This window comes from Dermacentor variabilis, chromosome 1, assembly GCF_050947875.1.
Source record: "Dermacentor variabilis isolate Ectoservices chromosome 1, ASM5094787v1, whole genome shotgun sequence".
NCBI lineage: Eukaryota > Metazoa > Arthropoda > Arachnida > Ixodida > Ixodidae > Dermacentor > Dermacentor variabilis.
Genome location: NC_134568.1, coordinates 169,992,152 through 170,019,709, shown reverse-complemented (window position 1 = coordinate 170,019,709; position 27,558 = coordinate 169,992,152). Strand labels below are relative to the sequence as shown.

Sequence of the window (27,558 nt, the reverse complement as noted above, 5' to 3'; positions counted from 1 at the left end):
CGTTGAGACTCCCCTTTTTGTAACGCACCTCAAAGGAATATTGTTGTAAAGCGAGGCTCCAGCGCAGGAGGCGGCCATTTTTGGGAGAGATGGTCTGCAGCCATTGGAGAGGGCAGTGATCCGTCTCAATGATAAACCTCGAGCCGGCTAGATAGCATGACAATTTCTGAACGGCCCACACGAGACATGCACACTCTTTCTCGGTGGCGCTATACGCCTGCTCACGACTGGTCAGCTTACGACTAGCATACAGGACGGGGTGTTCTACTTCTCCATTTTCCCGTTGGCACAGTACAACGCCCATGCCTCGCTCACTAGCATCGCACTGAACAATGAACCCTTTTGTATAGTCTGGCGATCGTAGCACAGGCTGGCTTGTTAGGGCACTCTTTAGGGCGCTAAAAGCTCTTTCCTTTGTCTCGTCCCAGACGACTGTTTGAGGCTCTGTCTTTCTTAGAGCATCCGTCAGGGGAGCCGCGATATCAGAGTACCTAGGGATGTACCTCTGATAGTAGCCGGCGACACCCAAGAACGACCGAATATCGGTCTTTGTGCGCGGTTGCGGAAAGTCTCGCACAGCGGCCACTTTTATTTCAGAGGGGCGGCGACGACCCTGACCAATCACGTGACCGAGGTAGACAACCTCGGCCTGTGCTAACTGGCACTTAGGAGCCTTGACTGTCAAGCCTGCTTCGCGCAGGCGGGTTAGCACTGCCCGCAAGTGTGCCATATGCTCAGACCAGGATGCGGAGAATATCGCTACGTCGTCTAGATACGGTAAAGCGAATTCTTGCTGTCCCCGCAACACTTTATCCATGAGACTTGAAAAACAGTATGGCGCGTTCTTCAAACCAAAACTCAACACTTTAGGACGGAATGTTCCCATTGGTGAAATGAACGCCGCATACCTACTAGCCTCTTCTGTAAGTGGAACCTGCCAATAACCCCTGACAAGATCTAGGGTGGAAATAAACTGAGCGCTACTAACTTTCTCAAGGCGCTCCTCGATGTTAGGGATCGGATAAATTTGATCCTTAGTGATGGAATTAAGCCTGCGGTAGTCGACGCAAGGACGAGGTTCCTTGCCCGGTACCTCAACTAAAATCAAAGGGGAGGTATAATCACTCTCACCTGCCTCAATAACACCGAGCTGTAGCATTTTCTTTACCTCAGCCTCCATAATATCGCTCTGGCGGGGTGACACCCGATACGCCTTGGATCGTACTGGCTCTGTGGAGGTAAGTTCTATATCATGAGTAAGTACAGAAGTCCTACCAGGCCTCTCAGAGAACAGACCTTGAAACTCTTGTAATAGCTGGTGTAGTTCGGTTTTCTGCTCAGGCGACAGCGGTGCTTTACTGATAAGGTCACTAATGACTTGACCGGTGTCTTCCCTGTTCGTCACTGAGCCTAGTCCCGGAAGCTCGACTGGAAGCTCTTCAGGAACGTTTATCATCATGCACACCACTGCTTCCCGTTGTCTATAAGGTTTGAGCAGATTACAGTGGTAAACTTGCTGTGCTTTCCGCTTTCCTGGCAGACTTACCACGTAGTTAACGTCCGACAGTTTCTGAACAATTCGTGCTGGGCCCTCCCACTGCACGTCTAGTTTGTTGTTTAGCGATGTGCGCAATATCATGACCTCATCGCCAACCTCAAAACGACGGGCCCTGGCTGTCCGATCATAATAAACCTTGGCCCTCTGCTGGGCCTTTGTCATTGCTTCACCTGACAACTCCTGTGCCCTTCTTAAGCGTTCGAGGAGCTTAAGTACGTACTCCACCACGACTGGGTCGTCGCCCCTACCTTCCCATGATTCTCGAAGCATGCGAAGCGGAGATCGAAGCGAGCGACCGTACACCAGTTCAGCTGGCGAAAACCCCGTAGCCGCATGCGGCGCGGTCCTTAAAGCAAACATCACCCCAGGCAGACACAGCTCCCAGTCAGTTCGATGTTCAAAACACAACGCTCTCAACACGCGCTTCATGACGGAGTGGAGCTTCTCAACGGAATTCGACTGTGGGTGGTACACTGAGCTGTGTAACAGCTTTACCCCACACCTTTCGAGAAAAGTTGTCGTCAAAGCGCTAGTAAACACTGTGCCCTGATCTGATTGGATTTCTGCAGGAAAACCAACTCGCGCAAATATGGACAGTAGTGCATTAACTATCTCAACTGAGCTGAGTTCTTTAAGCGGCACTGCTTCAGGGAACTTTGTCGCTGGGCAGATCACAGTCAAAATGTGTCTGTACCCCGTGGCTGTTACCGGCAGAGGTCCCACAGTATCAATAACGAGCCGTCTAAAAGGCTCCGTAATGATAGGTACCAATTTCAACGGCGCCCTCGATTTGTCCCCTGGTTTGCCCACCCGCTGACAAGTGTCACATGTCCTCACGAAATGGTCTGCGTCCCGAAAACACCCTGGCCAATAGTACTCTTGCAAGAGACGGTCCTTAGTTTTCTTAACTCCTAGGTGTCCGGACCACGAACTCCCATGCGACAAGCGCAACAGATCCTGGCGATAGCATTGAGGCACGATCAGCTGATCGAACTCCACTCCTCTTCGGTCTAGATACTTCCGGTACAGGACTCCACCTCTTTCCACAAAACGCGCAGTTTTCCTGGCGATACCTTCTTTGACATTGCAGCGCACGTTTTCCAGGCTGCCATCCTTTTTTTGCTCGGCTATCAAAGCCGTCCGGCTGACTTTTAGCAACCTATCAAGTCCGTCTGACGTAGGCGCGATGAGCAAATCAGTAGATAGCTCTTCTAACTTTCCCGCGTCGGGATTTTCCTCTCCAGTATCTGGCGCCTTCAACGCTACAGACTCAATTTTATTCAGTTCGGGCGTGCTCTGAATATCAGCTTGCTGCGCCTCTGACCCTTTTTCGTTGTTTGATAACGTCGGCCCCGCAACTACCGCCTTTGCAGCGAGCTCCCGAACCTTCGATCTGGTTAAGGCCTGAACACTAGCTTCACCAAACAAAAGCCCCTTCTCGCGCAGGAGGTGATCGGACCTGTTTGAAAATAGGTACGGGTACTGGGGTGGCAGCATAGATGACACTGCCGCCTCCGTCTCAAGCGCTCCGAAAGGTCCTTCAATAAGCACTTTTGCTACCGGCAGACACACGCTATGAGCTTCCACGGCTTGCTTGATCCATGCGCACTCGCCCGTGAACATATGGGGTTCTACGTAAGACGGGTGAACTACATCCATCGTAGCTGCGGAATCGCGAAGCACTCGGCACTCTTTCCCGTTTACGAGGAGGTCTCGCATGTAAGGCTCGAGAAGCTTCATGTTCTCGTCAGTGCTGCCTATTGAAAAAAACACAACTTTTGGTGTTGTTTCCGGACACTGCGCCGAAAAGTGACCCGGCTTCTGGCACGTATAACAAACGCCCGCTCGCCTCATCTCGAACCGCTTTCTGCGTTCGGCTTCGGCTGCCGCCGTCTCCTTAGGTTCGGTCGCACTGCTTCCACTCGCATCCGCACTACGCGTGTTCCCCTTTGCTCTCATGGGTGTGAACTTCGGCCTCTCAAACTTCGAGCCAAATTCACCCTTTTGACCGTCCTTAGCTCCGCGAGCTCGACGCGTCACAAACTCCTCGGCTAGCTCAGCGGCTCTAGCCACCGTACTCACGTCTGGCCTATCCAAGACCCAGTATCGCACGTTCTCCGGTAACCGACTATAAAACTGTTCTAGCCCGAAACACTGCAGAACTTTATCGTGGTCACCAAACGCTTTCTCTTCTTTGAGCCACTCCTGCATGTTCGACATAAGCCTATACGCAAACTCTGTATATGACTCACTTCTGCCTTTCTCATTTTCCCGAAACTTCCGACGGAACGCCTCCGCAGACAGCCGGTACTTTTTTAGAAGACTCGATTTCACTGTGTCGAAATCCTCTGCCTCCTCTCTATCCAAGCGAGCGACTACGTCGGCCGCCTCGCCGGGTAACAAAGTGAGCAAGCGCTGTGGCCACGTTTCCCGAGAGAACCCCTGCTTCTCGCACGTTCGCTCAAAGTTAACCAGGAACAAACCAATGTCCTCTCCAAGCTTAAACGGCCGCATCAGGTCAGTCATTTTGAACAATACGCGTTCTCCTGCACCGTGTGCCTGACTTCCATTACGAGCGCGTTCCATCTCTATCTCGAGACGCTTCATTTCCAAAGCGTGTTGATGGTCACGCTCTTCTTTTTCTTTCTCTTTTTGTTCTTTAAGTTCGCGCTCCTGTCTTTTTGCAGTCTCCCTCTCTTCAATAGTCTCAAGGCATTCCGACAGCTCGTCATCCTCAGCCTCTAACTCAAGAATGGCCTTTAGCAGTTCAGGTTTTCTTAGTTTGTCTGAGACATCCAGACCCAACTCTCTTGCAAGCTCCAACAATTTCGGTTTGCGCAACGACTCCAAATCCATGGCTGCTCTGAATGCTGCTTTCTCTACTGCTTACTATTGTCTTGCCGCAAACTAACCCGGCAGCAACGACAACCACAACTACCAGCTCTGTTTCTGACACTAACAAAAGCCTGGCAAAGCTCAGAAGAAGAAAGTCCCGCACTCACCAAACCTCGCAGGCAGGAATTCCGCGCAGTCGTTCCGCTGCAGGCAACCAGTCGTCACACAGGGCTCGTTGCACTGCTCCCGGATCGTCGTTGAGCTGCTCAGCATACAGTCAACTGCATCTCTTTGCTGCTGGCCTCCGTTGTCGCGATCTTACCGCTGGCAGACAGTTGTTTGAAGTCGGAGGCGATCTCACCGCTGGCAACCAGATGTTTGGATCCGCACCGCTGGTACGATCTGTTGGGAACTCGGCGCTGACGCCCGTGGTTGTACCTGGGTCGCAAGCCCCAAGGGTAGCGTTGGCCTGGCGGCCTGGGGTACAACTGGAAGCATCCGAAGGTCCCGGCAAAGCAAGAGTCGACTGGTAACAACGAAACAACTTGTTTATTTTAACATCGCAAAGAGTTGGCGGTCAGGTTTGACCGAAGTAGAGAGACGGGAGAGCACTTTACTCAGCAGAAGAAATCGGAGCCCTCCTTTTGGCGTCCGGGGGCAGCTGTTTTTATACTCTCGCAGTTGAGGGCAAGAAGGAACCCCTCAAAAGACGAGCACGTGAATGTACAATGGGCTAATGGTGACGCACACTGTCGTAGCGATGCCGTAGCACCATGTCGAGCACGATCTCGTAGCACCCTGTCGTGGCGCTGCCGGTCGGACACAATGACTGTAATGAGAAGATGGTCCCTGCTTTGGCATCGCCTGTTTCGGGCATAATGACTGGAACGAGATCCCTGCTTTGGCATCGCCTGTTTCGGGCCCAATAACTGGAATGAGATCCCTGCTTTGGCATCGCCTGTTTCGGGCACAATGACTGGAACGAGATCCCTGCTTTGGCATCGCCTGTTTCGGGCCCAATAACTGGAATGAGATCCCTGCTTTGGCATCGCCTGTTTCGGGCACAATGACTGGAATGCGAGGATGATCCCTAGGCGGTCGCATCGCCGCAGTCGCGCCTGGAAACACCTGGCGATGAGTGTTGCGGCGACGACGATCGGGCCAAAATGTCTGCCGCCCCGCCGCAGTCGCGCCGGCAAAACCACGTGTCGCAGGCGAAACGCAACACCATACTGTAGTCACCGAAAGTGACATAGCCACTATGTTTTAAACATCACTGACTGTGAGGGGCGCAGGCAAAGACAAATTCGTAATTTCTTTATTGACAAACAAAGTATTAGTAAGTAACAGTGCCAAGTGTTATATTGAACAATTCAGACCATAAAATTCAATCTTGCTGCGAAATTGGAGCAAGAAAAGAGCAGCAGGAAGCACAAAATCTTTTCTTCTACGATTTTAATAGAAAAAATTCATGTCTCTGTAGGTGATGTCTAAAACATGGTGACCATGACATATTTTCAACTCCTGGAATCACTTCTGACACTTGCAGTACACAAAAGCATGGCCTTCGAGATTGACTTTTGTTACTCTGAGCGAGCCATCTCTGGGGGTGCAGTTAAGACACCACCTATTTGCAGAACATTTTGAATGCAGAAATTCAATTTGAAGTGAATACCAAATAGCACACCAATCAAATACTCAAAAATATTGAATATTTGCCCAACCCTAGACTATTTCAGGGCATGTCCATTTGATATTTCATAGCTTCCAGAGTTGTAATAGCTTGAAGTTAGCAATGTCCCATGATTTTCTTTGCTTACGTCGCTATGTACTGTGCAGTCTTTGCCAAGACTGTATATTGTACATGATGTGCGTGAAGGTGAGGTGAGTGAAAGAAGTGTAGCAAACGTCGCCATGGCACTGCTAACAGACTGAGTGCGCTTTTGGTTTGCAAGCATTTTCAACAGTGCCATTCTCTCTTGTGATCTCTGGATGTGTTTCCTTGCAGCCTGGCACAATGCAGGGTACAGTACCTTACCTGGGCATCTTTTTGACGGATTTGACCATGCTAGATGCCGCTCTTCCTGATGAGCTGCCTGGAGGTCTGCTCAATTTTGACAAGAGGCGTCGTGAATTTCGTGTCCTGGCACAGATAAAACTTCTCCAGAGTGCTGCTAACTGCTATAGCCTCCAGCCAGATCCTGCATTTGTGGCTTGGTTTGAAACACTGCCCATGCTTTCGGATGAACAAAGGTGAACTTTTTCTTATGCTCCTTCATGTCAGTTGTACATCATGTGATTTGTCACATGTGGCCATTGTGCTTTCCCATTGAGTTACACCTGTTAGGTACACCCGACTTAGCTAATTAACAGCTAGTGTTCCCAAATGATGGTGTCTTGGTAATCATACGCTTCACATTTTACCACATATTGATCAGATTATGCATTTCATGGCTGGCGGAAGGCACACTCTGGCATTTATGTACAACAAGCCTCAGTGCTTGTGCTTGAGAGCAAGTGCGGATCAGTATTGAGGTCCCTGAGGTTGATGGCTCTTTATGCAAGCTTTCCACATGCATGAATCATGCTACGCCAGCATGCACTCTACCATTTAACCACTCCTGCAGCCCAAGCATCGAGATTTGTAATCATAGTCAAAGAAACTACCAGTTTTATACTTAAATGTTATCTTCGCAGTCATGGACCATAACCAGGAAGGAAGATAGTTTTAGCGACCTTGGGTTGCACGCCCCGACATACATTTTTTCAGATAACCTTTCACCAGTTTTTTTCAGTGAATACTTTTTGGTGTTTAGCTTGCTTTCTTTTTTTTTTTCACTGAATATCTGGCTAACAAATTTTATTGATGCTGAAACATTTTGTATAGTTTCAAGTCCTGTTCAACATTGCAGTTGCCTGCAGTGCCCAGAATAAGAGTTCTAGATAAGCAATCTAGCAAAGGGCACACTGCCATATGGCGATATGACTGTGCAGTAATTAAGAGTGAGTGCATTTGATATTTGAGCACAAATAGAATTAGGCTATACCATTATGTGCGTACAGAGCTCCAATGAATGAAACAAAAAATATGTTATTAGGTAGATACCACCCTGCATTGCCATTAGTGAACTTGCCCATTCATCCATCACAGTGGCCAAAGCGGTAAGACCCCTACTCGCGTTACATTCTCATCACAGCAGCAGACAAAATGGATCAAGTAAGAATAACGTAGAGGTTTCCTGAGCAGTAGACCGACGAGTGACCTTGACTTTGCCAGGCTCCTTGCATTGGGCAGAATATGTAGGCTTGCACCTGCGTGTCAGTCGCCACCCTCTGAATTTGCTTATTTCCTTTTATCTTTCTCTCTCTGTGAATTTGCTTATGATGGCACTTTTTGGTTATAACCGAATTCTTGGGAAAATTTTTCGCATATTTTTGTTGGGTTCTTTTTCATTTTGTCATTTTTGTTTAAACCGAGAATACTTAACCTTAGTTGTATCTAAAGGGGCCATGACAAGATTGTTTTACTATCTCAGTTTATCATTGTAATCGAGAGTAGAGGGGCTAGTGTGGTTATACACACAATAAAACTGGGCTCTCTGCACACATTTAACCCAAAACTTCAATTTGAAATTTCTGCCTTTAAGCTCTCGTCAACAGCAACCACTATTTTGGCATGTATTTTGTGACATTAAGAAGTGCGTGCATGCATGTGCGTCTCTCAGGCTGACTGCAGAGATGCACATGCAAGAATGAAACCGCGCATATGCCACACCCATTGACCACACAGAAGGCACTTCATTTCACCACCCATCAGTGTTGCCATACTGCTGTATGAGTCAATTGCAATGTACAAAAATTCGAATGCAAATTTTCCACCGCATTGTATGCGCAAACTTTTTGCCAGCTTCCTGTGGGATGTGTAGTGTTTAACATGCAATGCATAATCCAAGGTTGCAAATTTGGTGCCATCACCCCTTTAAATGAGTTTTGCTTTGTTAAAATGATAATTTAAGGAAATGTACTGTTTCTATGGTAATTTCCAGGAAAATTACAATTACTTCATTATATTAATTAGTTCTTGATAAGCCATTTTGTTATAGCGAGGCTTCTCTTTATGCTGTAAATGGGGGGTGTTTGACAATTGCTAGCTTGGTTATTTGGCGTGAAGATTGCCAGTCATGCTCACGACTATCGCCGCTGCTAAAGTTGTCTCTCTGCTTAAAGTGCACAGGTGCTCAGCTTGCTTGTGTACTATGTGCCTACTGGCCAGTCTGTCATCACCATGACATAGCCATACACTTTCCTGGCTCATAAGTCTTTTTATTACATTTCTAAGGAACCTATCAGTATCATTTGTTGTGTATTATAGTATTTGTCTGCCATTTCATACTGCCGTGTCACTTGAGTGTGGAAAATGGTGATATACAGGATTTCTCTCTCTCTCTCTCTCTCTCTCTCTCTCTCTCTCTCTCTCTCTCTCTCTCTCTCTCCCCCAGATTATGCAGAATTTTTCAAAGTTGCCTGTAGCAGATAGCATATTTCTAATCCTCGAGCTGGATTACTCGACGTGGCACACATTACCCACACGAGAAATTGAAATGCATAATTGACCATCTAACTTTTTACTAATTACCTGTTCTATTAATTTGCGGCACATATTGGAATTTATTAATTCTAGCTGTCAAGTTGCAAGGCATATCCACTTCAAACGATCGTACGTGGTCCGGTATGTACCGTGAAACTTGCACTAAAAATGTACTATTCTTCCACTTACTTTTTTAGCTTATTATGCATTGAAGCACAAACATAACTCGAATGGCCATGTATTCTGTCGTATACTTTGCGGATGAATATCTTGAAACTGGTGTCATCTTCATAGCTCATTCCAAGTGGATACACCTTGCGAACTCACTGGCTACAATTTGTAAATTGCAATATGTGACGTGCTGAGAATAAATTTATTTCGTACATAGTGCAGACCAAAATGTGGTCCTTGCAGGACGAGCATAAAGGGTTATTACAAAAGGAGGGAAAATATACATCACTTCAAATTTTAAAAAAATTAGAAGAAAAAAACAAGAAAACATACAGTAGAATCTCAATGATATGATGATGCCTGATACAAATTTTTCAAAAGTCCTAGCCCTAGTTTATTAGCTTACAACATGGTAAATTTCGAATGTTGCAAATCACTTTTTGCACCACATAATGATACACACAATTGAGCTGGCAAGGAGGTCCCGGCAAGCCAGTAGCGCCTTGTTAGGCCAGCAGAGCGGGGCTGCGCCAATACACCAGTCGCATTCCTGCCAGGTTGACCTACATCACTTCGCCATGACATCCCCCCCCCATCCCTTTCAAGAAAAAAGAAAAAGCTTTTGAATTGTGCAGTATTATTCGACTTGTCAGCTGTTTTCAAACACCTTTTAACTATATAAAAAACTGACAATCACGAGACCCAGTCATGCTGCATCAGCAAAGATCGGTGGCACTCACTTCCATGGATAGTTTTCTCTTCACCACGCGCCTTCCATCATCTTTGGCACATGACGCAAAATAGCTTCGCCACCGCAAAGAAAAGCCGGTTTCTTTATTTTGCACAAATCATGTCCTTATCACCATCAGGCCATAGATAGGAGGCAGCAAAGAAAGGAGCTCAAGATAACCAGGCAGATCTTGAAATAAGCTACATCTGCAGCTGCTAAAATGTGCGTCAGCCACTAGGAGCTCTCCCTGTGCATCACTTAACTGCAGTAGTGAGTCACAATGCTATAGCTAGTTTTCCCTTTTCGCACTTGCTTTTGTTGCTTTTACTTCTGCATGGAGAAATACAACACTGCAACTATCATAATCTCCAATCTCTTGTGTTTACGGCAATACCAAGATGGCAACGGAAAGCCTGCTCACGCTATCAGCGGTGCTCTAGCACCTCCCAATGCCCGATTTTCTTCCTGATTTGGAAGGCAGTTTACTAAAAAAGTGCTAGTTTCTCAAATTCTCCTGCATATTTCTTCCAAATATTTCGTCATAAGATACAGCAAAGTGTTAACGTTGTGAGAAAAAATAGAAATGTGGAGCAATTCAGCCATTTTATTGCTTAATCTTCCGACTTTTAAAGTTCTTGGGTGAAATGAATTTCAAATAATACAAATTTTTATATATATATATATATATATATATATATATATATATATATATATATATATATATATATACATACACACACACACACACCTACATGTCCATAATCAGCAATATTCAAATTATGGAATATATATGGTGCAGTAAAGGAATTCAGAAATGGTGCATGGAAAGAAAGAAAACTTACACATGTTTGTCCTAGCGTAATGTGTTATTGAGTGGGTTTTATTGAATTAAGAAGTTAATCGGCGAATCTTATTAGCCTTGTGTGTTTTGATTTCGCATCCAAGTAATGTCAGCTTTTTAGGTAATTTAGGTTAGTTTTAGGTAATCGAGCTAAATTCATAATTTATGCTATCTTCCAAAGGTGATACTTAAAAATTTTGTACGGTCTAAAAAAATATCTGTCTGTATAGTCATGGTGCTTTAACACGGTTCTTGTCCTGTCCTTCACACTCACTCACACAGCTTAATACTGTAATTGCTGTGGTAAAAATAAACTCGAACTCAAATTGCAAGAAAGAAAACTGGGATATATGTCGAAGTCCGATTTTTCTAACTTTCTTCGTACCGTGAAGACATCCAAGAAAACAAATTAGTGCCTTTAACTTCCCTCAAGGGCTCAGATTGCCACAGGCACGTTTGAAAACGCTTTAAAGGCCTGTCAGCATGCTCATTAGGTGTGTCGGTGCTCATACTGTGACAGGAGATAGCGGTCGCTGCATGTATAATTAAGGCACACATGTCCCGTAACAGTGGCCCCTTTGCACTCATGGTATGCTTTACTGCAATACATTGCATTTGCTTGATCATGTAACACCGCTGTATTGCGGTGAAGCTGACTTTAGGGAATCGGTATTACCGTGAAATTTCTAGCAAGTGCCTCGCCCCCCCCCCCCCCCCCCCCCAGGAGTTGGTGATAACCAAGTTGAGGTAGGCGGCACTTGCTTGGACTCTCTGCGAAATTCAAGATAACGGCCGGAAGTTTCTTTTTTTTCCTTCTTTTTTTTAATCGATAAAGGCAGGTCATAGCAATACACAGAATGATAAAAAGCTCTATTGGAGCAAAATTCTTATCACTCTGAAATCCATCAAAGGACTCCTTGGAGTTGGTATCAAAGAATAGGCTGCAGCATTCGGCCTGCAGCTCATCGCGATGTTCCGGAGAAATGGCGCCGATGTCAGGCAGCCAGCCATGCTGATAAATGTCCTCTGATCCATTCAGGGCGTTTGATATCTTGCAGCCCTTGCAAATCTGGAGAATGATTTTCTCTGGCACAGCTTCCCATGCCGCAGCCACGAAATTCGGGATGTCTTGATGCGACGGCTTCCGCAGATTCCTGCCCTGTGCATGAACTCCTCCCAGCTCCTGTGAAGGCTGGCTTGGAACGGCCGGTTCCAGTACGCATTGGCCAGCTCGGTAGGCTCGTGCAGCTAGCCGACACGTATGTAATGTCTGTCTCCTGCTCCTCCAAAGCATCCTTTGCTGCCTGCAACTTATGAATACGCGCTTGGTCTAGCACCAGCAACCGCCTCACTTCATCGGTGTTAGGGCCCCAAACCCTCAACAGCCACTCTTGGAGTTTGTCGGGTGACATCCATCCGTTCTTAAATGCAGTCACGTGGACATTCACTGCAAGAAGGAAATAAAGGTTATTAGCGTGATCTTGCTATCCCATGTTAAAAAATAAAAAAATAAAAAGAAACCCACCTGTTAGACAAATTTTCATGAAAGCCTTGGTTGGAATCTTGCTGCTTGGCTCCTTCAACATAATGAAGGCCGGGAGCTTGTGGCCAGAAGCGCAGGCAGTTAGTGCGACTGTGAATCCTCGCTAGGCACAACCAGTGTCAGTGATCCTTGCATAACTTTTCCTGTTGATGTTCGTTTGGGATGCCGGACAGTCCATGTGGATCATTGTCTGATCCATGTTGGCCACATTAAAAGGAGTGTAGTCAGGACACAGTCACAGCTCATTCACAGATTCATGCTTGCTTGGAATTTTATGGTACGCACCGCTTTAGGCCCTTGCCGTGCATTCCATGCTTCAAAGCCATCTGTGAGGATGACGCCCATGCATCTTGTGTTTGCCACGCCTCGCGACTAATGGCAGTTTGAACCTACTAGACGCATGCCAGTGCACGCCCACTTGGCTCTCGAGTTGTGCTCACCTGCGCCGGGTCATCTGCTCGGCGTCTGCTTGCAGTCCTGTCGATATATGCTCCATGGTTGGTGGATTGATGCAGAAGAATGTTTGGATGCCATAACCATAAGCTTTGTTTACATGCGTGCAACAGCAGAGCTTGGCTTCACCTGTACACTTTCCTTGAATGTACCTTGCAGCCTCCTTAGGAAATAGTAAGGACGAACGCTCTCACAGATGTTCACCTGCGGTACAGCATCGGCTGGGCATCTACTTGGCATTCGCTCGCTAATGTCCTCGCGTACTATGCTAGAGCGAGGTAGTAAATTATTATGCAATGAGCAATTAGACCTTTATCGCATTCCACATCATCTGTGCATCACCGGTGCTAATGCTGTGGTGCTATTCCCTAAATAGAAATCAAACCTATTTTAAGGCTCAGCACCGTGTCTGTATTCCTATCAGCGTGAAAACAAACAGCCGATCTCAATAATTATGGCAAAACATACCTAATGCTTTGACCTCAGCTTGAGATAAGGCTTACCCACCGTAGTTGCTTAGTGGCTATGGTGTTGGGCTGCTAAGCACGAGGTTGCGGGATCGAATCCCGGCTACGGCGACCACATTTCGGTGGGGGCAAAATGTGAAAACACCCGTGTACTTGGATTTAGGCGCACGTTAAAGAACCCCAGGTGGTCCAAATTTCCAGAGTCCCCCACTACCGCTTGCCTCATAATCAGAAAGTGGTGTTGGCACGTAAGATCTCATAATTTAAATTTTTTTAAATTTTGAGATGAGACTTGGTGATGACGGATTTTGCCACTTGTTTCTTGCTGATATGGCAGAGCCAGTATCAAGTATGAATTTTTTTTTAATTTTGAGATGAGACTTGGTGATGACGGATTTTGCCACTTGTTTCTTGCTGATATGGCAGAGCCAGTAACAAGCATGAATTTGGACCTAAGCAGCTGGTCGGCACTCACTCATGGTGCTCACTCACGCACTCACTCATGGTGCTGCGATCTTGCTATAGGTGATCACGGTTAGGGTGGCTATTATGGTTACCGGTGGTAACTGCCACAGTAGTTCTCAGTATACAACGTGCATGCGCAAAGTCCATAATGTTTCACGTATTGCTGTATCATATCATGTAGTAAGAAAAAATAAAACTCTCTTGTGCAGCCAATAATCACCCAGTTACGTCCGGAACTATCTACCGCTGCACAAGGATATTGCCTATGTATACGCCTTGCACCTTTGTAAGTGCTGCAATTTATTTTTGAGATGGAGTATATATTTGTCTGGAGAGCAGACCTGGGCTCACGTCGCCCTTAGATGCGCGCAATCTGGACTGCACCATCTGCACATGTGAGACACGTGGGCACAAGCTTCCGTGCACCAGCAAGTGTATGTATAGTTTGGCCTTCAATCAGTTCATTGCCAACAGCAGTGAATCCTTTAAATGGAAAAACACGGCACCAAACAGCAGGAAGCTTGGTAGAGAATGTCAAAGCAGCTAGGCCTAACGACTGCACAAGATGACTATGGCTGGCAGATCGGCATGTGAGAGCGCTGGTTTGAGGCTGTAAGATAATCAAAATTGCAACAGTGGGCTCTTGAATTAGTGCTGTTTCGGACCTGTGGTCATGCCAAAATGTCTGAAAAATCTGACTGCAAAGGGTTTCTGTGTCGGAAATTTCAGACTTCCTTAGAGTCGCGCTGCCCTGGAGACTTCTGAATTATCAGGCATATCCGAAAAATTGGTCGTTGATTATAGGTATTGTGATATTGCGATGTACTGTGTGTTGTCTTACTTTTTGTCAGTGATCACTTTCACTAAGTTATCACTTTTATTTCTGTGCGAGGTGTGCTTACTGTATAAGATGAAGTCACCCATGTTACATAATGAGCACTATAGCCAGTGAGACATGCTCTAGGTAATCAGATTGCATGCACCTGATACCAGCTTGCTGACCCTTGTTTCAGAGCTGTGGCTGTTTTGGAAAAATGCTGCAGTGCATTTTGTGCAGCTTCATTTTGTGTACTCTATGCAGTTACCGACTGTCCTGTAAAGTGGAGCCAGCTAGCAGTCCCAAGAGAAGCCCTTTGAGGCAAGTAATCTGCTACTAGGTCATTTCAAAGCCACAATAGTATTAGCCTTTCAAAAAAAAGTAAGTGATGTGTCCTGTATATTAAGGAATTTGTGCACCTTGTCGCACCATAAATTCAAGCCATTTTTCGCAGTGCAGCTTCCCTGCTTTTATTGCATTAGTCAGCTGAATCGGCAGTCAGCAGAAGGCAACAAAAGTGTTCAGTGAGGAAAGCTAAGGAGACATAGTGCAAGAAGTCAAGACTTGCAACCTAAGAATGCCTCATCAGATTTTTCAGTTAAGGTATGTTCAGTATAAAAGATTGTGTTAGTAAAGCTATTCACATCCTTGATCTTGAAGACTAGAAATTGTCATTCATTAGCGAGCCAGAATTATCTGTGCAGCCCCTGTGGAAGTAACCACAGTGTGTTTGGGAAGTGGCAAATAGACTTGGTGTCATGCGTCTGCTACAATTGGATATTTTTAGTGTTCTTCTTGTGTGCTGCAATATTAAGATATGAGAGGCATCCACAAAGTAAGTTCCAAAAGCTTGCATACTTAGATATAGGTGTACCTTACAGGGATAAGGGGGTGACAACAGCGCAGACCGCAATACTGCTCATCAACCGTGGTCTGGTACGAGCTCGAGGAAACAATAGACGACAACCACATGTACACTCAGAAAGCATTTATTACGATTGCAACTAACACTTTGAGCAGGCCAGCGAGCTATAGTTTACATCACTGAGGGTTCCCTCGAAGAGAATAATACGCTACATAAAGAGGGGCTTCCAACATACTAGCTGGGGATTCAGGCAGCCATGGTGATTGCCACAGCAAAAAAGTGATTGACTAACAGGAGCAACGGCAAAGCCTTCCGCAGTCGCCGCTTGCTGGTGACCGAAGAGACTCGGGTGATGTCAGAGGAATCTCACATGACATGCCTGGTGGCACTGATAAAGCTTATGATTTCCATGCGACACCCACGATAGGAAGGTTCCCCTCTCCAAACCTGCTTAGCACGCATGCGCCCCATGCGACATATGCCACACGTGCGGTGGTCATGGGATATGAGGATTCCACAAACATAAAAGAACCCTCGTTAATTATTCCGGAGCTCCCCCACTATGGCTTGCCTCATAATCAGGTCATAGATTGGGCATGTAAAATCCCAGAATTTTTCTTTTTTTGACACCAGATTAACACAACACTTGCATACAAAACTTAGTGCTGTGCAAGAAAAGAATTCCTAAAATAGAGCATGATTCACATCCTAAAAAAACCTATGCATTGCTCTCTGTCCCTATATAAACATTTTTCTGTTCTCAGATTAGAATCACATGTAAATTCGTCAGATCTAACATTGCAGATGCCCCTTGTATATATAGAGTAGAACCTTGTTGATATGATCCTGTTTCGTACAATTTCCCAGCACCAACATTTGCGATTGAGAACAGAAGAAATGATTCAATACAGTTACATTTATTTTTCACTGATTAATACATTCCCAGAAAACTTGATCTTTTGGCCCAACGTTCAGTACATCGCCAAACTGCTATCATATGATACGTTTTCTGGCTGCTAGACCCCATGTGAACAAGAAAAGGCATGAGGCATGCACAGTTGAGAGCAGTAGACACCCAGCACGGTAGCTTCCCTGCAGTATTTGCCCGCCCGTATCATGTGAAAATGCAGGCATTCGCTCAGTTTCCTCTTCCAGTACCATCAAATCTCCTCGCGGGCCATTGCACGTCACATGCACAGCTATCGCCGCCAACCCTCTTGCGACAAGTATCACCACCTGTCTGTTTCACAGTATGTGTGGTGTAGTGCCATTGGAAGCTTACTGCATGCTTTTTATAGGCGGTAACCCATTCCCTGCTGCAGGCAGCACATAGCAAGCATGTTCCGCTCTGGTGGCATCAAGCCACTCGGGCCCCACCTGCTCGACGAGCATCAGAATCTCATGCCACAGCGATTCTCACAAAGTGGGCACGTCAAAACTTCCCACCAAAATGACCCGCCCAAAGAAGCTGCTGACCCAGGCTGAATTCGAGAAGCACAAGCCTCAAAAATGACAATGCGCACCTCAGGCTGCTCTGGCCCCACCAGCTCGATGGTGGCGGCATCTTATGCTGTAACAATTTGCATAATGCTTCACATTGCGCAGATGTCAACTACGTTGAGCCTGCCGAATTTTTTTGACTTCGGGTCATACGTTTTCCTAGTTGGTATGTTTCTTCTTGCATGTTCTTTTTATTTTTTCTAGAACGTATGCACGAGGTTCTACTGTACATAGACCATAATGAGAATGACCACAAGGTTTCTTAATATGACATGCAAACAAGAATTGTAATGTGACTCTGCTTCACATCACCTAGAAGAAAGGCAGCGATGGGTTGTGTTAATGATGTGGCTCAGGCATTCTCCTGTTCTTTAAGCCTGTTGTCAACATTTGTGACATCATATTGCCTTCTAATGTGGTTCATGTAAAACCTACAATCTCTGATAGCTCTCATGCCTCATGGCATTGGCGATGTGGAGGCTTCTTACTGCTGTCGCATGTTGGTCTGTCTCCTTCTTCATGACTTGGAATGTAGTGTGGATATACAAAATCGGATAATTGCCCTTTGAGCGATTAAGGTTGTTAGGTGTGTTGTGTATGTGCCTGGATTCCAGCAAAAGTTGTTTTCAGCGTGTGTTTCAAGTACGAGAGTTTTGTCAAAACCACTTCTGTGGCCTGTGTCTTCTGAGTGCTTCTGAGCAATGGTACTGTGTTCTGTCATGAAGTTTCAGGCATTATTTTTATAAGCAGTAGATTCTTTGACCACAAATGTCTACCTTCAAGTACATAAATTGTTTACTCAAATCAAAGCTTTCTTTTGCCTTTCTCTTTGAGGTTTGGCATGTCTGCTTGGTCAGTTTGTCACTGTGTAAAGTGGGCCGATCCCGAAGACGGTGCAAAAAAAACGTAAACTGAGGTGATACTGGAAATGGTGCACTGTATTTACCCAAATTTAATGTGCACCTTTTTTCCTGAGGAAATGGATCCGGAAATTGTCTGCGAATTAAAATCAGATAAGAAAACCAAAACTTCATTTGTGGCGTTGGCAACAACCTACCGTCAGAGGCTGCGTGATCGTCATAACAAGACGGTGGCAGTACATATCTTAATGTAGTTGTCGGTTCGTTTTTCGCTTGACTGCAATCTGGAGTAGTATTTGCGGTCAATCACTTCTGGAGATACTGCTATCACTTTCGTGCGATTTCTCACAACCTGGCACTGAACGTATCGGCATATATGGCCGCCAATGTTTCTAGAGCTGTGTCCAACTCTCCATCTGCACACAGTGCCAGGAAGACTGTCGGCTGCATACTTTGACAAGTACGATGCAGAGTCGCGTAAAATCTTGTGAGAGTGATAGAAGTAGCTCTAAATGTGATTGTACAGAGGGTACTGCCCCTGTGTGCTTGGCATCTGTGTCTAATGAAGAGCAAATGGTGACAACACGCCGCTTTCGTTATGAAAACGACTTTTAAAAAAAATTGCCTTCTGTAAAGGTAAATTCTGCACGTCTTATTTTTTCTGTTCACAAATGTGGGATATGCTATATTTTCTTACAAATCTGAGGCGTGTTACATTCAGGTGCGCTTTCATTTTGGTACTTTAAACCCACAAAAATAGGGTGCAAGTTAGATTCTGGGGCGCATTAGAATTAGGGGCACGTTAGAGTAGGGGAAATATGTAATGAAAACTGGGTCAATCCTTGAGACTGTATAAGCTATGGTGACATGAATCACATGGGTTATATTAGGAGGGTGCAGGTGGGAGAGCATGGGTAAGCCTGGGCATATAAAAACCTGCAGTGCTATCGTTGTCAGTGCTTTGCCCGTTGAGTGAAACTGCAACAATTACGTTGCCAGATTCTTTCATTCAAGCTTTTTGTTTTGGAGGTGTACGTCACTGGGCAATTCACGCATGAAATATTGTAGACAATGTCCTTGGCTTTCCGTCTTGCTAGATGGTCATGGGACTAAGCAGTTTAGGTGTTTATGAGCGTGTGACTGACTCTGAGGCCTTCCTTTCTTAAGATATGGTCAATGACCTTGCTGGCACCATTTATGTAAAAAAGGCAGGAGGGTTCCTGCAGACTCATTGCAGTTGAATTTTTGTGACATTTGCGGTTTTCTTTCCAATATTGCGTGGTTTTCTGGGTGAACTCGCCCTTCTGTAGCTATTACTGGTTTGCTCAGAAAATGCCATGTTTTTCTTTTTCGTCGGCGTACAAGGGGCACTGATTTATGGCTTCAGAATAACTTTATGGGCTGCATTGCAGGTTTATGACCAATGCCCTGTGGCCTCCACATCACCAACTCCACCCTCCTCTTCCCCCTCTTGTCGTTTGTAACAGAAAAAAAAGCGCAAGAGCAACAACAAAAACACCCTAACTGCCGATGCCCCCACTTCTTTTGTCACCTAGTTAATCAGAATTATAGCTCCTGTTTATCGTCGCACCTGATGGAGCATATGCAATGCAGTGAACTACATTTTTTAGTCGCACATCCACAGTTTCTTCCTGCGTCATTTTTGCATGGTGAAGCATAAACTGTAACTAAGAGACTGTGAAACGCATTAAATTTATCCTAAGTGAAGGAAAGTTGTACATACTATTTTTATTCTTGTTTTCTATGTGGAAGAACAGTCATACTTTTTTTGTTACATTCATATATTTCATTTCCAGTACAGCTGCATTTAAGCTATAAAAGCCAGAACTAGCCAAGGTTGCAATCACATTACACAAATAAAATGTCAAAGGAAACTTCTGAGAGTTTTGTGAGCATTGCGCTTTGCTTGAGTGATACATAATTCAGGAATGGAAGTTTTGTGCCACTTGCGCCATCTTGTGCCAAAACACTGATTTCGAATGAAATTGAATTTAGCAGGATGTGCGTGTTCAGCGGCAACCCCACAGCCATAGTTATGCGTGCCTAGAATTTAACCTTGGAAACCAAGCCTAAGTAATCTGTTTCAGTGTTGGCGTCTTTGGATTGTTTGATAGCGAATTGTAACATGGCTGCACGGAAATGAAAATCGTATTGTGCTATACATTGCATTACGAATTTTTTATAAAAGTCTTATGTGGTTGCATACTATGTGGGCCAGCTGATTTGAACTGGCACTCTTTTTTTTATAGGGCAATCAGGGAAGGAAAGCCATGCTCTCATCTGTATGAATGTAACTCAACAGTTTTGTTACACATTTTACTGCGCATTTTTGTTGGTAAATCTGCGTCGATTAAGGAGCGACATTCCAAATTTCATGCACACCACAACCGGCTGCCAGCATGCTGTACGCACAAACTACCCACTTGCTCAGTTCATGAAACTTCTTGGCCGTAAATATCTGATGCCAACCGTAATCGGATTTAGACTCCAGCTACACTATTTTCCACACGACCACACCATACGAAATCAGGTTTTTGCCACCACAGAATGCACACTAAGGATGTGAAGTTTTGCTTTTAGTCAACTCTAGTGGCCAAATGGTGGCTGTCAGTGAAAATGTGAAATTGCATTCACAGCAACGTGATTTGATCTTGTCGAGTCCAAAAGTTCTAATACTTTATCGTTTGGCATCCAAAATATTGGCTGCCATTTTACGTTGGCTTTATGGGTTCTGTGGTGGAACTGTGAAGAAGACAGTAATTGATATTGTGCAAAGTATTGGTCAACAATGCAGATCAGAAAGTCAATGAATATTTTTAACACTTCATTGTTTTCAAAAATATAGCTTCTTTTTTTCTCTTGGCAAGCGATGTGAAATACTGGCAAACATACAATAACCAGGGAAGTAACTTCACTTTTTTTTCTTCAGTATGCTATTATTCCAACTGAATGTCGCCAAGAATTAAACCTTGACAGCAGGCACTGCGAACGGCATTCACTGTATGTTGATGGGGGTTGTTCGTGGTTGTCACTGTGAATATTTCTTGTTCATTGTCCATGAATACAACTACCTAATTAGCTAACTTCATAAACCTACCTAATTGACGAGATGTCAATGAAAAAGTTGTAGAGGACGTTGAGCAATAACGAATAATGGCATTTAACCCCACAAAGCCAACGTATCATTTTTTATAGGCTGAAGTTGATGGTTAAATACTCTGATTGAAGTGCCGGAAACCCAATGTAGAGCCCATATTAGTGTTCTTTATCTGCCAAAGGGAGCTTTCAGTTGTGGATAGTTCACAAAAATATTTACCATACTAATTAGTTTTTAATTGTTTCACTCTTTTCTTCACACAAGTATACTCTATATGACCAGAAATAAATGTCAAGTTATTTTAATTTTCTTTGGTGTGAAATTGTGTTTTGCTTTGTGGGCTTAAAGCTACCTAGGATTCGTGTGAACCCTTTTTCTAAGGGTAACGAAAGCCTGCAATATATATTTTTAGTGGCACGAGCATCGAATGACACTCTTGTTTTTTGGGCAGAACTTCCAGTTCACTTCCTGAGACGACTGGGGATGAAATTAAAAACAAACCAGAAAAGAAAAATGCAAAAAAATGAAGAAAATATTGTACAGCACAAATTCATGGGCTTCATTATAGATATGATATCAGCACATCAGTTTAGTTACAAGTTGAATACTGAAATGTCCTGAATAATTAGAATTAATTAGATATCACTGATTACCGCACACCGAAGCACAGAATTGTAAACTTTAGAGACCCGCCATGTGAGCACGACTTTGGCGAAATTCCTGAAAACCCACAAGTTGAAAGCGGACGTAATGGCGTCACACACAGGAAGGTGGCATGATATTTAACTGGCTAATTAATGGAAATCAGTTGCCTGGCAAAGACATCTGCCTAGCAGAGCAGATGTGACGTCACTCCCTCCTCTGTTGTTTCTCCTCTCCCGAAGTGCACCTGCTCGCTTACTCGCTCACTCGCTCACAACAGCTGCGTGTGCACGCTCGTTACATGCTCCAGTGTCGGCACCGAAGAGGGCATGTATGGTGCGCTTCGTGCACCACTCACTAGGGGGCTATGCCCTGCCAGGTGGTGCGTGCTGCGCTTCCTCCTCGCCCTCTTTTGGTCCTCACCCACATATCATGCCAGGGGGAACTACGTTCGCCCGCTTAACCTTACGAACACCAACACCTAGGTGAGAGTGCCACTAAGAGAGACCTAAGTCAGAGGGTCACCTACCGTTTTTAAAGTATACTGTGAACATGACAACGCTTTGGCATGCCAAAGATGGCATCAATCTTCACGAAAACCTCATTAAGTACGGGCACTGTGAACGAGCAGCCATGCTGTTGACTTGTCAGCAGCTTTTCGCGCACATATTCAGTTCCTATCCAACTCAGTCACTCAATCTTGTGACAGTTCAGAAATCGAACCGATACAAGACTGGTTGACACATGTGTAACAGTACTAGACGATGACATTTACGTCAAATACCGCTGATACTATTGGTGTGGGGATGCTCACATGGAATTCTTTTTTAATTTCATGGGTTTCTTTTTTGCCCGGAAGAAAGGACCACACAAGACCTATAGGTTACTTTATATCCTCTTATCGGTCATTTCTCGATGTCCTCCATAACCTTTGCATTGGCATCCTTATTGAATAAATAAGTTTATAAATGTTAGCTATTTAAACTTATTTGTTGCTTGTGCACAACAACAAAAAATTGCATCTAGCATCCTATAAACATACAGTGGGTGCTCTTTGCATAAAGCCCACGGTTATATTTTTCTTAGCCACATTTAGTTGGGTACATCTGGTGCATAACTTGTGATTTCTGAGAAACCCTTATGGGTTTCTTTTCTAGCTTCATGGCTACAGTTGGGTGGATGAGAAGTTTTGCCTTCCATGAACCTTCCTCCACCTTGCAGGCTTCCACAGAACTGATTTTCGGTAACTTAATAGTGTTGTGCGAAGTCAAATGAGGAACACGAAATGAATTTCACTCATGTTGAGCTTTGCAAAGCTACTCCAAAGCACGTATCTACTGCTGCAAAATATACAATTCATGCTCCAAACCTGCTCTAATGTGCCAAATTTGCTGCCTCCAGAGCTGCTACAAAACTCGCTCGGCTGCTTCCATCCCTGATAATGGCAAGAAAAGATTTGAATAAAAATTCAAAAACTGGCTGAGGCTTACTTTAATCCCGCAAGAGCAACGAAAGTTAAATAAGCAAGAAATTAGACTTGTTTGTAGCAAACTGTACTAAATAAGTGTACCAACTACAATTGCTGCACTACTGTGTTGCTTTAAAGCACTGGTAAACTCATAATTTATGCTCTTTTGTGGCTTAGTCTGAAAAATGTTAATGATGAAAGCTACAGATAAGCTTCCAAATTAGATTTCTCAGTGATCAAAGCTCTGAGGTCATTTCTCCACTCTACAGTTCTTCAGTCAATGCCGTTGATGGGGACACAGCATCGCTTACCAGCACTAGCAGCCAGCCCCAGAGTGGTGGCTCTCAAGAAAGCTTACGTCGAAATGGGGTAAGTTGTTTAGTGTTGTGTACATTTAATTATCTTCTTGCATACCTTTGAAGCTAAGGTAGCCTAGAAAGGTACATGTGCTCAAGTATTTTCATCAGAACAACTCTTACACCAAGTGAGAGCTGGCCCAACTCACATTTTATACGAAGCTCAAGAATACTTCCTTTCCTTTTTTTGTCATATTTAGCAACTTGCAGCTTATTTCATCTTTTATTGCTGTCAGTCATACATGTGCCCACTTTTGTTATAACAATGCAAAATGTTACTTTGTTTGTGTGTGTGCATGTATACATGTGCATGGTAAAGTGCCTTGAACCGTTGCTCGTGTTTTGTGTATTTTTGTTCATCATAAAAGGTTTCAGAGCTAGGACAATCATCTACCTTTAAAATCAAGACTAAGTTGGGCCAGTTGGTTAGGATTCATCGTAAGGTTCGTAACAGTGCAACACAAGACACGGACAAAAGGAAGGTAAAAACGACAACATGGCGCTGACTCTCAACTGATGTATTACTGAAAAAACATCTAACATATCTATAGGTGCCAGTTTAAAAACTATGATATGCATGAGACAAAGATGCATCAAGGCAGCTGCGACGAACTTATGCATAATCAAGAGTGACAAAAGTAACGAAATTCCTTGTCGTGAAGAGCGATAGACAGTTCGCTGATACACTCTTTGTCCCTAATCTTAATATTGTAAGCCTCAACAATTTCTCTTGTCAATTGGCTTGCATGTTTATAAATTACATTAGTTATTTCAAAATGGGGTGGTAACCACACGACTTTGCAATGCTTCCCAAGTCGAACATTCACACAGTGCTTCATTTGTCCTGCGTACTCTCTACCACAAGATAATGGAATGGCATACACAACACAAGCAACACAAATGATGTGCCCATTCACGTGGTTGACAGTGCTCTTTCCCTTTACCTGCGTATCGTTCAGCATATTGTCAACTATCGGGCATACGCGACCTAACTTATGTTTCGCAGAAAAACAAACATCAATGCCGTACCTTGAACCGACGCTCTTAAGCCCATGCACCAACTTGTGTACATACGGCACTACTGCGTTTTTTTTTTTTTTCCTTTAATTCAGTTTTACCACCTTTGTTATTTATGCTCTTGATGCCTCGAACCATACTTTGACACACAGATGAAATAATCACTTCAGGGTAACCAGCATCCAGTGAACAACTGACCTGATCGGAAAAGGCAGCCTTGGACATATGAAAACACGGCTTCTTTAGCACAGCACCTTAGTATGATTGGATTTATAGCTCAAAATGGGCTTAACAGACCTGGGATCTTATTTTCAGCTGACACGATTTTTACCAAAGGTTAATCTCGGGTCTAGAAACTGCAGTTGATAATCTTCAGCAACTTCGCATGTAAAATCAAAGCTCATGCCGTGCTGCCTGAATACCGTCAAGATTTCATCAATATAGTGGAAAACATTACTGGAAAGCTTAGCAAGGTGACCCTCTAGTTGCCTATCCATATAACCTAGAAAAGTGTCACTTATGATAGGAGCAACACATAACCCAATGCACACCCCTGAATTTTGTACATAAGGACCCCCTCGGCTTTAAACTAACTGCAGTGGACCCAGCAGCGCCCATGGCAAAGCACTGGAAATCTGCAGAGCATGATGAGTGCATGCCCACCACCTACACCACCTCATGATCCAGACTTAAAGGTCATCAGAGTCAGCCTGGATTCTACACTGGCAGCAGGTCAGGGCAGTCCAACTGGCATGAACCAAGGCACCACACTTTACAAGAGCATATTGGTATGTCATAATGTCTTTTATTAGGATTGCAAATTGAGCAGGTTGGTAGCAATCCATAATTCAGCAGCGCCACTTTACAACAGGGACGAGCTTCAAAGACTTAACATGTCCTGTGTTCTATTTTCTTGTCCCTGTTGTAGCTGGTGCTGTTGCAGTAGGCTTATACATATGCCCGGCCCGTAGAAAGCATCACCATATCCATAGGTGCCATCTTGACAGTACTTGTTATTGATGTGCAGCTCAGCAATGGGGACCATACACCAACAGTGGTGCGTAATGCCCTGGAGAAGCATGGCCTAGAGGGTGACCCTGACGAGTATGAGCTGGCCCAGCAGCTTCCAGATTCTGGTAAGGGGCCCTAGTGCTTTGCATGCTGGGCACTTGCATATGTGGTATCTCGTTCACTCCGTTACAAGAAATTTGCCTTTCAGTCATCTCTTCCTGCATCAAAGCCACAAGTTAGCCCACTTACTGCAGGCTGCCTCTATGGGCTTGCAGTAGGATTTGGCAATCTGTAGCAATGCAGTGCTGGCTCTGCTAAGAACGGATCTTCATAGCTTTCCAAGGTCAGCTTAGTGTGCAATGCCACACTATGATCTCAAAAAAAAAAAAAAAATGCAAACAGAAACAAGGACAAAAAGACAATTGACTGAACAGGCAATAAACTCAACTCTGGAAGTTTATTGAGAAACAATGTTTTATACACATAGAAGTCACATCGAATGCTCAGATGTATAGGTTAAAAACCTTGGAATTAAACATGTTTACAAAATGCACTTGAACCACCATTGTAGAAAGCAAGATAAACCACAACCACCACTTAATGCATGTAGACTACTACTAGAGCGGAAATCAACAAAATGCTCAAAACAATTAAAACAATCTATTAGGGGTGTGGGAATACCAAATACAGTCAAACCTCAATATAACAAACCTCAGTTGAACAAAATTCCCAGTGTAACGAACTATCTTCATTTTCCGATCTTAGTTGCATTGAAAACCATGTACCTTATTTACTTGCATAATGATCGCACTCGCATACCTTGCGGAGTAGGCCGCGTGGTGCAAGCAGTGCTTGTAGAAACACGGAAGCTGACAATTCCGTCTGCACAATAGAGATGGGGAGGAAGTGAAGTGCAGTAACGTGATCTAACATGCTCTTGGGGGAGGGGGAGAACACATGCCTATTTGCCTTCCCTTCCTAGTGCACGCATTTCCTCCTCAGGCGCGTCCTTCTTGGAGGTAATAGACAGCTTTAGTTTGGCGTTGGAAAGAATGGAATGCACGGAGGAAGCGTGCCGCCTTACGCGCCGCGCAAGGCTTCGAGGGGAAGGTAGGGAGTGAGGGTGCGTTCTACTCCAGGCGGCCCTGCGCGCCCGGCCGGGGCGCTATATTTTGAAAGCCATCTACGACTGGTACAGAGTTCACGCTGCATGGTCTTTTCTCGGTGTACTTCACATTGATGCTAGCGGCTGCACGAAAGTCAATTCGCTTGTTGCTGTCGCGCATTTCCTCACTGCAGCGTTGTGACAGCGAGTTTCTGCGGTCATCGAGTGAGATGTGTTCATGTTGGCTTGTTGCACACGTGACACTATGCTTGTTAATTTAGTTACTATGCCTATGTTACAAGTTTATACTGCCGCAGTGGTGGAACAGCTGGGCCAATTGCACAAACTGCGCCAAGAGCAGTTCTTTGCGCCATCCTGCACTAAAACGGCATTTTAGCGGAAAATTGCGCCGAGCATGCGCCAAAGCATGTATAAGAGCGAAACCCTCCTTCCGTCGATGCTTTGCAGCTAGCAAAACTGAAGTCAAAAACAGCACACTATCATCATCACCATATAAGGAAGTAGAGTCTCGTCTAAAAGAGTTTCATAGGGTGTATGCACTGAAGCTCGGCCGCGACGCGGCGCTGTGGTGCCTCGGCGCAGGTGGCCACATTTTTGGTTGCTCCTCAGCACACAACAACATGTTCTGCCTGGTGTTGCTGTGCGAAGGTATCTTGTTTTATCATGTGTGGTTCTGCTTCAACAAAGAAGAAAACTAGTATTAAATGTTTCACTGAATGCACTTTGTGAACATGCAATATAGTGAGCTTGGTGGTTACGTGCCAGCTTCGCCTAAACATGTCAAGTGATCTCCGAGTATGCGCTTGCTTGTCGGGAAGCATTAGCAGTGCATGGTGTGGTTCACACGCTTCTTATATAACATGTCAAGAAACAAGCACAACGATGTCAGCATTCAAGGGCGTGTTCCTATGACGTGCTTTTAGAGTCGAATATGTGAACAAGCATCTGCAATTCCGGCTGTGCAGGTACTGTCCGCCTAGATTGAACTCCGTCGGGCTTCAGCAACAGCCCATATGAATGCCTGTATCATCCTCTTTCTAAATCGACGAGAGTAGCTTTTACATTGGAGGAAAGATGAGTTTTATCTCCACAGTATTTAGTCAGCCCAATTCACACCCATGCGCCCT

At 44.7% G+C, this 27,558-nt stretch overlaps 1 protein-coding gene across 2 annotated transcripts in view; it reads left to right on the top strand.

Moving 5' to 3' along the window:
* Rgl (Ral guanine nucleotide dissociation stimulator-like) overlaps nt 1-27,558 on the top strand; it is a 158,721-nt gene that overhangs the window by 116,220 nt on the left and 14,943 nt on the right. Inside the window, exons 9-14 of one of the 2 annotated variants that reach the window (XM_075699477.1) lie at nt 6,402-6,646; nt 14,733-14,789; nt 23,191-23,290; nt 24,894-25,082; nt 25,322-25,430; nt 25,514-25,637. In XM_075699477.1, the coding sequence (XP_075555592.1) occupies nt 6,402-6,646; nt 14,733-14,789; nt 23,191-23,290; nt 24,894-25,082; nt 25,322-25,430; nt 25,514-25,545 (732 nt within the window). In that variant the 3' untranslated portion in view covers nt 25,546-25,637. Of the gene's footprint in view, nt 1-6,401; nt 6,647-14,732; nt 14,790-23,190; nt 23,291-24,893; nt 25,083-25,321; nt 25,431-25,513; nt 25,638-27,558 lie in introns of those variants that run through there. The other variant, XM_075699469.1, reaches the window with a different exon arrangement.